This window comes from Drosophila guanche, unplaced genomic scaffold (genome assembly GCF_900245975.1).
Source record: "Drosophila guanche unplaced genomic scaffold, DGUA_6, whole genome shotgun sequence".
Taxonomy (NCBI): domain Eukaryota; kingdom Metazoa; phylum Arthropoda; class Insecta; order Diptera; family Drosophilidae; genus Drosophila; species Drosophila guanche.
Window position 1 is genome coordinate 7,881,828 of NW_022995747.1, and position 16,637 is coordinate 7,898,464.

The 16,637-nt window shown below is 45.4% G+C and overlaps 1 protein-coding gene across 8 annotated transcripts in view; it reads right to left on the reverse strand.

Moving 5' to 3' along the window:
* The window catches only part of LOC117583312 (sterile alpha motif domain-containing protein 5), a 156,815-nt gene that overhangs the window by 23,302 nt on the left and 116,876 nt on the right, over positions 1–16,637 (reverse strand). The window contains exon 3 of one of the 8 annotated variants that reach the window (XM_034271568.1): positions 15,501–15,707. The exons of the other annotated variants lie outside the window; for them this stretch is intronic. Coding sequence (XP_034127459.1) covers positions 15,681–15,707 — 27 coding nt within the window. The 3' untranslated portion in view covers positions 15,501–15,680. Of the gene's footprint in view, positions 1–15,500; positions 15,708–16,637 lie in introns of those variants that run through there. 8 annotated transcript variants of the gene reach the window in all.

Sequence of the window (16,637 nt, forward strand, 5' to 3'; positions counted from 1 at the left end):
ATCCCGCATACATGCAAAGTTCCCTGCCTGCCCGCTTGCCTGCCTACACAGGATTTTCCTCTGCAGCGGCTTTCCATTAAGGAAAATGCTATTTTGTACTTACATCCTACATGAACATGGCGCAAAACTCAAGACCGAAACGAAACTATGTTAACTTGTTAAAAAGCACAAAACTTGAGGCGTTTACATCACTTCCACACTCTGTTCGCTGTTCTCTGCTTGCTGCTCTTCCTGAGTGGAGGAATTCATTAGCCAGGCCAGGAGTATCGACAGGATGCCCCGTCCTGGATGATGGAGAGTGCTGCCGTGTCGTGTCTGCTGCCTAAAAGTATTTTCTAATTAAATACTCATGTTTTACAATATGGCGCTGACATTCTGCGGAAATGCCTTTTAATTTCCACATTTGAGATGCGAGAGAGAGCATCACACACAAACACACACACACACACACACACATGTGGCGCTTCCCACCCCACTCTTTTGGACTCACTACCCTTTTGCTCAAACGTGGCACATTTTGAGTTTAATTTGCCAGAAATGAGTTTTAGTTTTGCGAAGAGGACACACACACATTTCATCTTCAGGTTGGAGGGCACCAACACTCTTTTGCTATATCATTTCCGCTGAGGGGGTGTGTGTGGCATGTGGCATCCAGGCACATTCAAGCAGCTGCCTGCATCCCTCTCTCTCTCACATACATTAGCAGCAAATAATTTAATTTCTCATTTGTAAAGTGATGGAAAAATCATTTGAAACAGAACACAGTGAGAGAGTGGGGGACGGGAATGCTCTGCATTAAAAGGGTTGTTTCTCCATCTCCACCAGCTCAAAGAAGTAATGGGAAAAATTACGCATACGCCACGTTTGACATAAAATTGCGCATAATGACGAGAACGACGTGGCAGCTGTGGAGCTGTAGCTGTAGCTGAAGCTGGATCCTGCGTTAAAGTCACGAGTCAACGTCACAGACAGCCGCGGGACATTTGCAGGGAGTGGCACTGGATGTGGGAGTCGGCGGGCGGTGACTGCATTACATTTCAATTTTCATTTTCATTTCCATTTTTCCTGCCATTTAATTTTAATTCATTTGCATTGTCTCTGGCCCTATCCATCTCTCTCTTTCTCTCTCTTTCTGTAGGTGTTCTTTTGTTTCTTTGCCGTGCCACTTGCCTCTCTCTCGCTTCCTTGCAACAAATGGAATGAAATCAGCCATAATTAGCATAATATTTCATACTTAATATAATTTAAGTTGGCAAAATGCACGACAGTCTCTCTTCCCTCACTCGCTATCTCTCTCTCTCTTTTATTAGTCGTCTCCCCCTCCCTGGCTGGCTTGCCGCTGTTGGAGTGACAGCCATGCAATGCCCAGGACAATGCAAGTCCTGCACAGTGGATGCAAAGTGCTCCTGCCCTTGCCTCTTCCGTTTGACATATGCACACGCAAAGTGCAACGTTTGATTGCCACGCCCTTCCCTGTCAGTTTTTCTATGGATTCCACCCACAGGACGCGAACATGAACTCGAACCCTCCTCGCTCTCTCTGTTGTTAGACAACCTTCACGCACGTGCCCTCTGGCTGGATTGTCTTTGGCAATTTATGCGTTAGCCCTGACGCAATTATGCGAAATTTTCGCACACAGCTGGAACCCCTGGAACCCCTCTCACACAACAAAAAGGGCAGATTGACAGTGGATTGGGCGTGTCTAAACGCTTGTTGCAGGGGCGTTGTATTTTAAGTTTTGTCGGGGTTTTGGTTTTTGGCTTGGGTTTAGAGTTGGGGCTCTTGCCAGGGCTTTTGCCGCGTAATTTAATTACTTTTTTGTGGCATTTATAGACAATGATGATGGGGTAATTATGAGGACGAGGCTGTGGACGTGGATGTGGATGAGGATGAGCATGAGGCAAGGGACAATCATTTGTTGGGTTCTGTTCTGTTTCACTGGCAATTAGATATTTTGGCCAGCAGCAGCAGCAAGTGCTTGAGGTCATATTAAAGGGAAATTAATGTTGTTTTAATTGTAAATGAGTTTTGCAAATGAACAATGTCGGTTGACTAATGGCAGGGGTTGGGTATAATTTCTTCTAATGTCTAGACATTTGGGGGGGCTCGAGTGGGAGAATAAAAGATGAATGAACTGAAGATTGATGTTTATGGAATCTCGGAAATATTTACTGGTTTATTCATGGGTTTATTCTGGAATTATTATAGCTAGGAAAGTTCGTTAAGTGTAAAAGATAAAATAATTTATTTATATTTCGGTTAAAGTTGACCTGAATCAGCTCCAATCACATTTTCAATTGTTTTACTATTAAAGAAAACTTTATCTTTAGATTTCTTTGCATGTTTTTCCTCACATTTTTTCTTTGTGAATATTTACAACCTGTTAAATGTTTCTTTTTCCCATTTATCATGATAATTGTCTGGCTAATTATGTGTACAAGATTCTGCTTCTGTCAAGCCTTGCTTCCCATCGAGGATGATTGATTTCGTGTTCGGGTTTCTGCAGAAACATTAGTCATACAAGACGAGAGTACCATAGCAAAAGAAAAACACGTTAAATTTGACATTAAATGCACAATCGAACAAGAAAGAAATTACTGCAAAGAAAAAGTAGCAACAACAAGAAGAACGACAAAATACATGGACTAATCTGCCACAGCAACAACATCAAGAACGACAACAAAAACAACAGCAAGAATAAGAATAGAGAGAGAGAGAGAGAGAAGAGCTATGGGACATGTCCATTCATGTCGGTGCGTGTGTGAATGAGTAGAAGGCAAAGCGACTGACAACAGCATGAGAAAGTGCCAAAATGACTAACGCACGAATGGTAGGCAGAAAGGGGGGGAGCGAGAATGGTATGGAGGAATGAGTAGGCATCGAAGGTAGGGCGGGGGTGTAAGGCGTGACTGGCAGTGCCATAGAAAGACAGAGAAAGATATATATACTGGGGCTCTGACAGATTGAGTTTCATTTGGGTGGAAAGAAACCAAAGTCAAACGAGGAGCAGAAATATTTTGCCAAATTACATTTCAACAGCCTTTTGCTGTTACAGTTTTTTTTTGTGCCCCGCACCTCACACATTCTGTGTGTATATGCGCCACTATTGATACTCTTTCTAACAGCTATGGGGGTATAGGATATGTGGCACTGTTTCATAGAAAGGATGGAAACTTTTCCATTAGCACTACTTTTATTGGTTTATATCTGGAAAAAGTCTGTTTAGAGTATTCCCCGTTTCGGCCTGGTTGGAATTAGCCCTTGCTTCTTGTGGGTCTCTGCTTTTTTCGGTCAGTGAAGAAAAAATTTCCACATTTGGCACATCAATGTCAAATTGAGGCATCGGTCAGACAGCAGACACACACGCAGCGAGTGGGAGGGGAAAATGGCAGCCAGGAAATTGCCAAAACTGCACATGTGTGTGTGTTTCAGTGTGGGTTTTTCCTGGGAAAGTAGACATAAAATGAAATGAAATGAACAAAAAAGATTTCTATCTCGAGCGCTGCTGCTGCTGCTGCTGCTGGCTCGCTGCCCACTCGAATGGTCAAAGTTGCTTAATATGACAGCTGCTGGCCGGGAAACAAATGAGAGTGTGTACGAGTAATAAATGCTGTGGCACAGGACACACAACACGGGAGGGTTCAAAGTTCAGCCAAAGAAACTGCAATTGCCGCACAAGCACACAGAGACAGACAGAGGGAGTGAAACTATCTTCGGATGTCGAGTGGCACGTTGCTTGTTAAGGCGCAAAGTTCTTTATCATTTGATGCGCTACTCGCCCCCGCGCCAGCCGTCAGGCCCCTGTGGCAACGGTAAACCGATGCTAATCCGTGGCAGCAGCAGCTTTGAATGCTTAAAACAATTTACTTTGATGCTGCCCCACGACTGACTGCCTTCCTGTCTGCCCGCTTGCCTGCCTGCCACATCGCAATCCAATTGACTTCATTTGTCCAACTGGAAAGCACAAGACAAAATGGATTAAGTGCCCCCAACCCGATCCAAAACTGTGGCCATTGTCCAGCTCAACTGCCCGGTGGGGGTGTTCCAGTCGTAAGAAGGATAATGGCTCGGTGGCACCCTGGAGTCATATTTGCAGTTAACCGCACATAACAATGGGCACCAGGCACAGGCTCAGCGTTTTGATGAATTCATTCATTCACTCCCCTCCTATCTCAATCATCCTTGCCACATAACCCCACACCCTGCCCGAATGAGGGTTGTTTTTGGGAGGGCGGAGGCAGGGGCAGGGCAGGGCAGGCATATGAATTGATTTGCTGTCAGACGCGAGACTACAACGCTGCGGCGGCTGCATGCACGAGTTGCCATTTGGGCCCCCAGCTTTTCTCCTCATTATGCCGCACATATGGCCATGTTGCCACACCCCCATCCATCCACCATCAAACCATCCATCCAGCTGCCACTTGGTATGCGCAGGCATGTGGCAAAAGCTTGCCAACAAAACATTTGCCCACCATTTTTGTGTCCCTTGCCTCTGATTTCTGCCGCCCACAATCAATTTGCATTGTCTCAGCTGCTTTGATATCCAATAAGTTCGCTTTCCAATTAGTTTGGCGGATCCTCGAGTCCCGGCTTAATTCCATTATCATTAACCGAAACCCAGCCAAAACTTTAGCCGGCAAACAAGCTGTCAACATTTTAATAAAACAGAAAGGAAGGAACCAAAAAAAAAAAAACAGAAGGCAGACCAGTAAAACGCTTTGGCAAAATATTTGTATAAAATTAAAAAGGGCAAAATGGACGAGGCGGGTGGGAGAGCGACAAACTGGCTAAGAAAAACCCAGGGTACTACTCTCCTTCTCGCTCTCGCTCTCTCGCTCTCGCTCTCTCTCTCTCGCAGTCTCTCATTCTCGCTCTCTCCTTGGGGCAATAAAACTTTCTTCATCAAGTCAACAGCAGCAGTGGCATCAGCAGAATCAGCACTTGGCTGGGGTCCCGCCAGTGCGCGGCGCCTAAAACTATGCTTAATTTTTTATCAACTGCAAGTCACGGCAACGGCAGCAGGCAACGGCAACGAAGACGTCGACCCAAAGACCAACTTTTACTCTGGCTTTGGGCCAAAAACAGGGCGGCAGGGGTGGAAGGCAACTGAGAGGAGAGCCAGTAGCCGTGACAACACAGATTGTGAGCTGCGGTGAAAGCCGCGGAAAATGAAAAAAGAAAATGGCAACATTTGGCCTATAACACAGCGCCTACCTCGCTGGTTAAAACAAAAGGGCGTCCGTTGAACTTTCCCCAGTAGCAACAAATAAAAAAAAAACCAGGAGGAAAACTATAAAAAGAGAGCAAAGAGAAAGAGAGAGACGTGGGCTGGGGAGGGGCCTAGAAGGCGGTTGGAGTAGGCCGTGCAAAAAATGTCCAAGTGGGCGTGTCGCCTTCTGTCGTAAATAGTTTCATGGCAGACAGAGAGAGCCGACACACTGAGAAAAAACACATGGCAATTATAGAAGTAAGTCAGAGTAAATATAGCAGCAGCTTTGGATCTTCAACTGCTTTAAGAATTTCCAATTAAATTTCACAGATTAAAATCCCTCAAAGATACTGAAAAGGCCTCTGGGTAAATTCCTGTTTAACCCTCAGTGTTGGGGCGGCAGTTGCCTGTTGGCACTTTGGCAGTCAACAGACAACGAACAACAGACAAGTGCAGCCCTTTTTCTTCCTAATGAAGCCAGCCAAAAACAGCAGTCCCTACCCCACTCCCAGTGCCCCCCGCAGTACACCAGACACAATGTCTGCCCCGTGTTTTTGTGTGAGCCGAAAAGTGCATATGTACATGCCGCTGTTCTGTCTGTCTCCTCCTCAGTTCTCCCTCACCCTGTTTCATGCGCAATCTGCCAGCCATCTGTGAGGCGTACACACTTGTCAGCCAGGCCCTTGCCACTGCCACTGTCCGTGCCCCAAACGGTAGACACTGTTGACAGCCGGAGCACAAGGTGCAGCAGCAGTGGCAGCAACATGGGTGCACCACCACGCCCCACTTGGAATACCTCGTGTACCACGTCGACGGCCGCTTGACAACTATCTGTCCGGGTGTGTGTCTGTCCGTCCGTCTGAGTGTTGAGTGTCCGTTTGCTTGCTGTTTGGCTTTTAGTGCACTTGCCAATTGCCTGACCTAGAAAGTGGCATGCAACAAACAACAAGCAACCCCATGCACCCTTTTTAGATGGATTTTCGGGGATTGCGCTGGACATAAAAGGCTCCTTTCTTACCCTGGAAACTCCCTTTATCCTGTTGTATGAAAAGTGTCTCCAAATCGGAGTAGAACTGATCGCTGAAACAGCCAGAAACAAGGATATCTAAAGCACACTGGCAAAGAAAGCCCTTTCTTTAGCACTGACTTTTGCACCGATTCATTGCGTGTTTTTAGTGCACTTTTCTATTCTCGTTTTTTCGGTTGCGGGGATGGGATGCATTTTAATGGCTCCCTGACTCTCTTTTGTTTTGCAAGCTGTAAATCTGTTAAGCTCTTGAGTGCCCCACGGTTACTGGTTACTCCCACTCTGCCACTCTGTGACATTTTTGTCGCTGGGTATCAGTGCTGTTGTGGCGAACAAATTAATAAAATTTTATGACGACATTCCCCCAGGCAACGGCACTTGCATTTATTATGCTAATTTCTCACTCTCCAACTGCTGATTATGGCTTATCAAACCTATTGGCGCTTTGGCAATTGCAATTTCATTTTATGTGTGTGCCACACACACTCTCTCTCTTTTTCTCTGTGTGTGTGTGTGTGTGTTGGCAGGACATTAAAAATGCAAAAGTGATTATCTCTAATGGGAACGTACATATGCAAGAGAGAGCCATGGGGAAATCTAACCAAAGTGTAGGAGGGCTTTGATTCCGCTCGGATTGAATCGATTAGAGTCGCCTGGAGGGCATACCCACACCCAGATCGTTTAGAAGCAAATCAAACAACAAATGATTTCAGTTTAGCCACAAAAAAGGCATCAATTTCATATCAATCATTGCCACTCACACTTCATGCCACACTCCTATAGAGTCCACTCATTCTCTCGTTGTTATAGAGTTCTTTCCATTCGTTTAGCCGCAGACAGTGGATGCGTGGGGACAACAAGAGCCTCAATGCAAATCCGCACAATGCAAATTAATATGGCATACTTAACAATCCGGGCAATCAGTTTTGCGGCAAGTAAATGACTGACACATACCCTGTAATGCAGCAGCAAAACTGTAGAGTTGTTGCTGGTAGATTTTTAGCTATAAGTTAGACGATTTTGCACTAGAAAAAGCTACTGAATATGAATATACATAATATGAAGTTAAGTTTTTGTCTTTCTGTACTTTATTTCTATTTAATCATTCCGTATGTATTCTTTAAGCATTTCTCTCAGTAAAGGATTTCCTTATAGTCGTTGCCCAAAACTCTCAAATGAGTGCGTTGGATTTTATTCTGTTTTTGTTTCATTCGACAGAGATTGACACTTTCCCTCAGCAGCTGGAGCGGCCGCAACAGTTACACATTTGATTTGGTTTTGTTTGTTCTCCGACCACTCCCTCCCACTCCCTCTCTCTTTTAACCCTTACTGTGAAAATTTACCACACAACTGACCCCCTACAGCCCCCCCCCCCCTAGCGTGCGAAATCCGCGTAGCATTTTGCTGGCTTTTGTTGTTGTTTTATCAACGTTGACAAATCTTTATGTCGCCTGCAAAATTTTTTGTGTGTGTTTTTGTTGTATTTTTTTTGTCTGGTTTGTTTGTTGGTTTATGCCCGGCACTTTCTGGCGCTCTTACTCACTCTCGCTATTATTTATTAGAGCCGTTGCCTGCGGTTAGAACGGGGGGCTGGAGGCAAAGAGGATTTGGATTTAATTTATTTAAATGCTTATCACGAAAGGCTTAAATGTTGTTGCGCTTGTTGCGGCGGCGCCGACGCTCGAAAGCGGCTTAGGGAAAAAATGAATCTAACAATCTAAAAGGGAGAGAACCAAGGCCCATCCGCTCCCACAACCAATCCCCCTCCTTCCACAACAGTGCAATGGCTGATTGTCTGAGTCATGTATGGCTTAATTAAAGGCACTCGCAGGACCCAAGCCAGCAGGAAAGGAAGAGCAGAGGCAGCAGCAGCAGCAACAGCCGCAAGACAACACCGCAAATCGGACAAAGGTATCGAGGGGCGGAGGGTGCACAGGACAGAGGATACAGGATGTCTTTTGTGACTAGAACAAGAACTGGAACGAAGAGTTACAACCGCAAGAAGGGTAAATAAAGAGAAATGAGACGGTGGAGGGTTCTAGAGATACTCGCAACAACTGCTCCGACGTTCAATTAATTATTCAGGCGAAAATGTTTCATATCCTGTGTGCACTACATACGAAATAAGTTCGACAGCTGCTGTTGACCTCACCTCAAATTGGTTAAAGGACCTTGCCTCGTGTTTTGTTTGCTGTGGCAAAATTTATGGTTTGCAAATTGTTTTGCACCCAAAAAGGTTAAACCTCCCACCCATCCCAGCAACTCAACCGATGGGGAGTGGGACGAGGGATGAGTAACATATTTGGTAGCTCGTTGAAAAGTCAAAGGCGGCAGTGGCCGAAAGGTTCAACTGCGAGGCGGCTGCTGTTGCTGCTTTGCATGCCAAACGAGCCTGAACCTTCCTCCCCCGAAGTCTCAAGGTTGCGGAGGATGGAGGCTAGGAGGAGGTTGGTTTGCCGCCCCCTCCCCGCCCCAGAATGTTGTTGATGATGATGATTGTAATCCGGTTTGTAAGTTATGTGCTGCTTAATTGAGTTCACATGCACATGACCTGAATTCTTGATTGCAGAGCCCCGCCGCACTCCTGCTGAGCATCTTCTGCACAGGATTCTCCTAAAAACCCAAGGCAAATCCCGTTCTACCCTTACGAAGAATGGCCGTATGTGTGTGTGTGTGTGCGCCCGTCAGGTGTTCTGACTGCTGATGAGGCCGCAGCACGTGTTGCCCTCCATTTCAGGGCTCAGCAGGAGTAGGAGCTGGGGCAGCGGAAGGAGCAGCAGGGATCAAGGATGTGGCATAGATAGAAGCAGGTTAAACTGCAACTTGATTTCACTTATCCCTTTTGCTTCTTTTCTCTGCTTTTATTACGTCATTTTATAGTTTACTTCCATTCTCTCTCTCTTTCTCTCTCTTTGTGTGTGGGCGTGGCACCTGCCCTATAGGTGCGCCTCACGTGCCTCACAGCAGCAGCAGCAGCAGCAGCAGCAGCAGCAGCAGCAGCAGCAGCAGCGGCAGCATGGAAAAACAATCTCTTAATTTTCGTAAATCTGCACATCATAATTTATTTTAATTGCCACTAAGACCCTCCCCCACACCTCCACGAAAACGAGAGGAGCTCCTCTGTCTGTCTGGCTGCCATAAAAAATGACCCAGACTTTATTTCGGGGTAGAAAAATACGTAGGAAAAGCAATTTATGATAGCCACATGGATTGTTTATGATGTCTGGCCGTCTGCCTGGAACATTTACGTGAGGCATCGTCGCAAAATCTCGTTCAACCGTATCCCAGAGAGGGAGAGAAAGAGCGCAGCTCCTGCTCTATGGATAAATGAAACTAATTTAGTGAGGTGCTCCTCAAGAGCGCAGAGAATTCTGGCGAAACAATCTAAACAAAAGGTAAGGGCTTAAAATCATTTGCCCGCAAAAATCCCTGCCCCGAAAAGCTCACAGGGAAAACCAGGAGCTGCTATGGTATCGAATGGAGATACTCTTTTGGAGAATAATTTTCCAAGTAAATATTCGGAAATAGCATTTTCAAGGGTATACCAATATCTGGAGTCATAAAAATGGTTGTACATAAAAATATATGTAAATATATGCACCTGCCTCTGGAGAGACCCTTTGGGGTTTCCTGTCCCTGATGTTACCTTTTACCTAAAGCCCAAATACACTTAAACTTTTGCCAAACACACACATACATATACACTACAGGAGTAGCATCAGAAAATGGTAGGCGGGGTAGGCGTGGTCTGCGGTAAGTTTTTGGCTGCTGGAACTTTTTCCCTCACTTTTTGGCAGCGTGGGGCAAAACTGTTGCTATTTTGCCAGTCGCCGAAGCCTCGCTTGCTTTAGCATTTGACAAATGTTGGCACAAGACACAAGGACCTCATACACACACACACACACACGCACACAGAGAGTGAGAGACAGACAGGATATGCCATGGTGGTGGTGGTGTTGGTTGAGGTGGTTGTGGCTGCGGCTGTGAGATCCCCTGGAGGCCTTACTATAAGGCTTTTAATAGTTTGATGTATGAGTAGCTCATGCTTCTTCTTCTACGTGTACGAGTAGTTTCCCCCACCCACCGCCCCATCCATTGATGGCAGCCGCACATATGCAAATTTTTCCCTAAAAAGGGTTCGGCTTCCGTCTAAGCCAGCCTCTGCCTCTTGTGTCCCGTGATGGAAATTAACACAAATGTATTTAGTTTCCTATGGGGGGTTTGGGTTGTGTTTTAAAGGTGCTCTAATGGCTGTCTTGTCTCTGCTCTGCCCGTTCGTCGCTTTGGGGACTCTGAAACTTTTTAAGCTAATTTTAATTCCAGTTGCGTTCGTTTTTAAAGTGAGGAAAATGAGTTGAGGAATTTGTGGAAATGAGTTTCCCCCATGAGCACAGGAGATGCAAACATACATACTCGTATATCCTTTTGTTGTTGTCGCTGGCAAATAATGAAGACAAGTTCAAAGCAAACATAAATACAAATTTTAACATTCCCTCGCCAGCTCCCCTTCCACCGTTCCACCATTCAAATTCCCATTCTCTCTTGCCCCATCATCATCATCACGTACACGCCCCAACAATTGAATTGTGCTTTTGGTAGCGCGGAGTGAGGAGTGAGTGCGAAAGATACAAAATTTCTATATATACGTACATAAGCATGTATCTAAAAATAAGAGAGAGAAACACACAAAAAACGCAGCTCTGCTGCTGCAAAAGACAAAAAACTTTTTCCTTTTCGTTGGATGGCAAATGAAATTCGCTCGTTTGATGTGAGGCACGACCCCCAAGAGTTCGGAGCCCGAGTATGATGCTCCTTTTCAGCTGAATTCGGTATTTGTGTTTTTATTCTTTTCCTTTCTTTGGCTGCTTTCACTTTGGGCGTCGCCTTGTGCAATTGTTTGAATACTTTTGCAGCGCATTAAATTAGTTTCGTTTGAGTTAACGTGCCGAGACGAAGGCCAGACTCAGACTCAGACTCAGACAAACTTATAATCATGTCAGTCAAAGGCAACATAAGGGATTTTTTTTCGGTTATCCTCTGGCCCGGCAAAAAGTTGAAGCAGACAGCCCCAAGCGAAGGACTAAATGCAGGCACAAAAAAATTAAACAATAATATAAATCAATAAAATATAAAAGAATATGATCGGAAATACAGGAAAATGATTGGTTTAAATCTTAAATCATTTTAACATCTCCTGATTTTCTGTTTATGAATTTGAAGCTTCCAAGAAGTCTGGTGAAAAGGTCTATGGAGAACTGCTCCTGCCAGCATGTAAAATGACCGATAGGAAAATCGATTGACTTTAATGCCGAGACCAGCCCTTTTGCCAATATAAGTGTCGAACAAAGTCCAAAATATGTTCATAATTCCTGGCACAGCTCCACTTCGACTTCCACTTCCCAGGGACCTTCCCGTTATTCAGCTCCTGCTAATGCCTTAATGCGCAGCAACAATAAATGTCCAATGCTCAATGAAGCTGAAAGCTGAAAGGCAGAAGCTGATGCTGAAGCTGAAGCTGAAGCTGATTTTGGAAAGCTGAAAGGAGCTGGCGAACGTGGTGTTGAAGTGCAACTATTTGGCTGCCACAGCAGCAGCAGCAGCTCCAACAGCAGGCTTCTCATTGATGCAGCCAGAAGCCATTGAGCTGGTAATTGAAAAGCGAACAGCATTGGATATATCAACAATAGCAGCAGCAGCAGCAGCAGCAGCAGTAGCAGCCAGTGACTGAACGGCAACAGCGACTTAAAGCTGTTGACACTCTTCGAAGGGTTGAGGAGGGCCAAGGATCTGGTCCATAAGTTTGCGGATTATAAACTTGTCAGATTTGAGGGTCTGAAAGGAGCTGACTGCGCTCAAACTGAAACACGATTCCTGTTTATATTTGTATTTATTTTTATTTGCTACTCTAATTGAAGTGCGCCCAAAAACACCGCCCAACGCAACCCCCTCATGGGAAAATTATGCAATTTTCATAATGCTCGCCCCATGATTGAGATCATTTGTTGTAGATACCACAGAGAGACGTCTGCGACCCTTTTGTGACTGCGCCACCAAGGAACAAGGCACGCGGCTGCCTCATACCAATTGTGCGGTTGAGCAGAGCAGAGCGGGCGGCTTTGACTGTGGCTGTAGCTGTACCTGGGGGGGAGGGCTGCTGAGCAATTTTCATAACTTCATTTGCATTTAATAGAAGGGAGATTGCTGTAGGAGGGGGAAGTGCGCCCAATGCAAATAGAAATAATAACAAAAATTAAGCAAAGCAAAAAAGTTTCTTTACTTTGCTTCCGAAATTTGTTTTAAAGGCTGAAAGGGTATATGGATTTTTGTGGTATAAACTGTACATGTGTATAATGGGGGGTACCTTCTAGTCGAGACACATACACAAACACACTTACACTGTATTCTATTCACATTTTGCAGTGTGTCATGGCAACAGCACACGCATGTCACCATCAAATAAATCACTAAACGCTGTGACAGTGTCAAATGTCAGGATAGGAGAGCGGAAGGGCAACGGAACAGCAGGGCAGGACAGGACCAGAACCAGAACCAGGAGCAGGAGCAGGATCAGCATGTGGAGCGGGTAACGGGTTACGAGTAAGCGGAAAGGGTAATGAAGGGGGGATAACTGAAGTGGTGTGGATTGGATTCCGGAGAGCAGCCGTTCCGGTGCCCAAAAAAAAAAAATGAAACACCATCGGATGTTGTCTCAGTTGGTAGGCGCACGGGGACAATGACCGTCCTGCCCAATACCCCGTTCTTTGGCTACTCCACCCTGTGTCCCTCCCACCATACTGTCACCCCCTGTTACCCTGTGCGCCGCGTCGCGTCACTTCATTGTTGACATTTAACGTGTTCGTGTTTGGCGTGACAAGTGACATGCTGCGCCTGCGACAACCTGACGGCCGTCGACTCGCTCCGACTCCGCGCGACCAACTGTTGAGGTCTGGGGCAGGGTTCGGTTCGGTTCGCATCGGTCCCTTTGGCACCCCGAAAAAAGAAGGGTTGACGCTGTATACGCTAGGACAAAAACGTTGGCTGGAACAAAAGGTAGCGTATAATTGCATAAATATGCAAATTAGTGAGCGAAACGAGTGGCAAGTGATGGGTGGGGGTGCTGCCTGCCAGCCAGCCAGCCATCCAGCCAGCTTGCCTTGACGCATTGTCGCCCCCAATGTCAACGAGTGTCGTCTCACACAGACAGATGGAGAGACAGACAGACCTCACTCTCATGCACCACACGCACTCTTCAATGTCTCCCAACCACCGAAGGCTGTCTACCTTCAGGATGTGCGAGGCGCTCGAGCAAAAATCTATAGCATACTTTGCAGCTGCCCGACTGCATCCGTTACCACGTTCCCTTCCCTGTGCGCGTGTGTGTGCACGGCATATCAATGCTGCAACCAAAATGGTTATAGCAGGGGGGGTTGGAAAAGTATTTGCAGCCGTTGGCATTTTGCATGAACGGAAATGTGTCTAATTTCAATACAAAGTGACTTTGTCAGACAGTGTGTGCTCGGTGGGGGCACAGACACAATTCTTCGTTTGTCTTTGTGCAATTGCACTAACAAGCGACACATGAATACACTCAAACACTCACACACAGTCACACACTGCAGTGGAAACACTCAAATAGTCAGGCATGCATTACCTTCATTTGGCAACAGTTTTCATTTCCATTTCAATGCACAAAGGTGCGCTCTGGTTGTTCCAAGTTCAGCCAGCACCAGCACCATCAAAGAAGTTTTCCAAAGGAAGGGAAGCAGAATATTTTTCCAAGCAGAATAATAGAGGGCACAAAAATAGGAAAAAGAAACGCCAGGTGGAGGCTAACCAATACCCTCTTGCACCCAGATTGAAGCACTTTTCATATGAAGCCTTTGGCATACCTCTGCCAAAGGGGCATATCAGAAGGGTAAACAAAATGTTATTTATTGAAAATTGTTATAGACCTTCCCCCCAACCCCCCTAGCGACAAGAATCTTAATTTTGTTCGCAAGTTCCTTTGGTGCTTAAAGGAAAGAAAGAATTCCCTTTTGGCATGTCCCAGGGCAGGACAGGATAGGGCAAGGGCAGGGATGGGGCTGCGCACTCGAATCCACTTTGGTCTGAGCGGTGGCGGTGGCGGCGGCGGCGGCGGCGGCAACGGTAACTGCGACGGCGGCAACATTATGACAAAATGTGCATTTAAGTGCAACATTTATGTAAAATGTGCGTCTGGCAAGTTTCGCCTTTAAAATATGCACAAATATTTTATGGGTAGCACAGGGACGGTGGGGAGAACGAAACTCTTTGCCAAAAGACGTTGAAAAAGCGAAGCTCAAGTTTGGTGACGAGAGCATTTTGTAAGAACACGAATTGAGGGATAGGCAGAGAGTGTGGCAGTGGGAGGAATGCCTCCTCGGCGGGGGCAAAAGTTCAGAAATTAAGTTTGCTGACAAACGTTTGTTCAACGCGGGGGGTGCTGTGGGGTTTTAGGGCGGTTGGCAAGTTTTGGGAAGGCGCATTTCTAAACTTAAATAAGCGCAACTTGTGCGCCCGTGCCACATGTGGCACTCGCTGGGGCGCCCGTCTCCGTCTCGGGCTCTGCAACTTTTCTAATGCAATTAATTTCTGCACTCGACAAGAGATGGGGGGGAGGTATAAAGTGTCCCAAGACTGCGAGCAAAAGTTTTTGGGTCGCTCTGTTTTTCGGCAACCAACTTGGCGCAACGCACAAATTAGTGTAGCAGCAGTAGCAGTGGCAGCAGCATGTGGCAAGTCTCTGTTCCTAGTTCCTGTTCCTGTTCACTTCCCGGTTGCTGTTTCTAACCATAATGCATGTCATAATGGCAAGGGGGCTTCTCCCTTCTCTATGCTTTTCCTGCCTGGGAAGTTGTAAGAAGGAAATTTGTCACACGCACAAATTGTTGATCCTGCCCCGCTGCTGGGCCCCGCGCACCTGCTGCTGGCCAGGCCCCAAACTGCATTCTATTTGATGTAATTTAAATTTTTAATTAAGCACGCAAATTGTTTTTGGTGGTTTTGGCAAATCTCTGACAGATTTCTCGTGCCTGTTGTCAACGCGTTTTGGCATAAATTTCCCAATGTAAGCGAAATGATAATGAAAATGTTTAAATATTTACCACAATTTGTAACGACAATCAAAGCACACACACACGCACTCACACTGATACACAAAAGTATACAAATAGATAGAGAGAGAGGAAAGAAGATAGGAAATTTACAGTCGCACACACAAGTTTTTGGTTTAGTTTTTAGTTATGAAAATTTGTTAGTGGGGGAATTTTTGCAAAAATATCTAAACTACATTAAAAATGATGAAAACTATGAAAGTATGCAGAGATGGGGAGAAAGTCGAGCTATGTCTGTGGTGAGGGGTGTGCACAGAGAGACAGAGGAATACATTGATGGAACATCGATTGAAACGATTGAGGAAACGATTCAGGGCCAGCGGCTTTTCACACTTACCTAAAACGAGAAGAGAGAGAAAAAAGGGAAATCAGTTAAGTTGCGAATGGAAGAAATTTAAAATATTTTAGAGGATTTAATAAATTGATTAAAAGTTTGTTACAATAAAATATTTCCGAATAGGTATTCTCAGTGCAACTTCATTGACTGTGAAATTATACCTGGCTGGGATTGGCTTTGCTACTCTTTTCTTATTTGCTTTGTTCTTCAAAAAACTTTGCTGGCCGCTGGGCTTGCATGTTATTGCTTTGCTTGTGAGTAATAGAGAGAGCTCGTATTGAGTTAACCCCACTTAGAGAGGCTCTTGAAGCGCACGACGACAAGATCAATCATGCACAGTTGGCGTAGGTGTTGCGGAGTGTGAGAGAGAGGCATACATATGTCTGTTCGGCTTGCCTATGCTGTTGCTGTACACGTGTTGTTGTGGGTGGAGAGAGTGCGTATTAAGAGAGAGATTTGCCAAAGCGATAAGAGCTCTACTTGGTGCTGCCAGGTGCGAGTGAGATGCAAGTGTCTGCCCGTGCGTTTCGTTGTGTAAACAAAACAAAGTGAAGGCAGCGCAAAGCGAACATCTCCGTTATTTGCGTATCTCGTCATCTCTCTGATTTAAATTGGTTTTTAAACTAAAGATTAAACAATTGTATTTGTAGCTGAATTGATAAACAGATCGCGAGCAGAATAACAAAAAAATTACTAAATAAATTGGCAATGGAAAACATAAAAGCTCACCTGCGGCACAAAACCTGCCGGGCTACATAGTTGGCCTTATCTTTTCCACCGATAAACAATAAATATAGCTTTTATAATTAACTCTTTTGCATCTCTCCCCCCCATTCATTTGGTATTTGCTTAAAATTATGAAGCAAACCAGTTTTGCGTGCCACAAAATATTTGCGTGTTAAATGAAAAACAAGCATATCAAAGAATCAC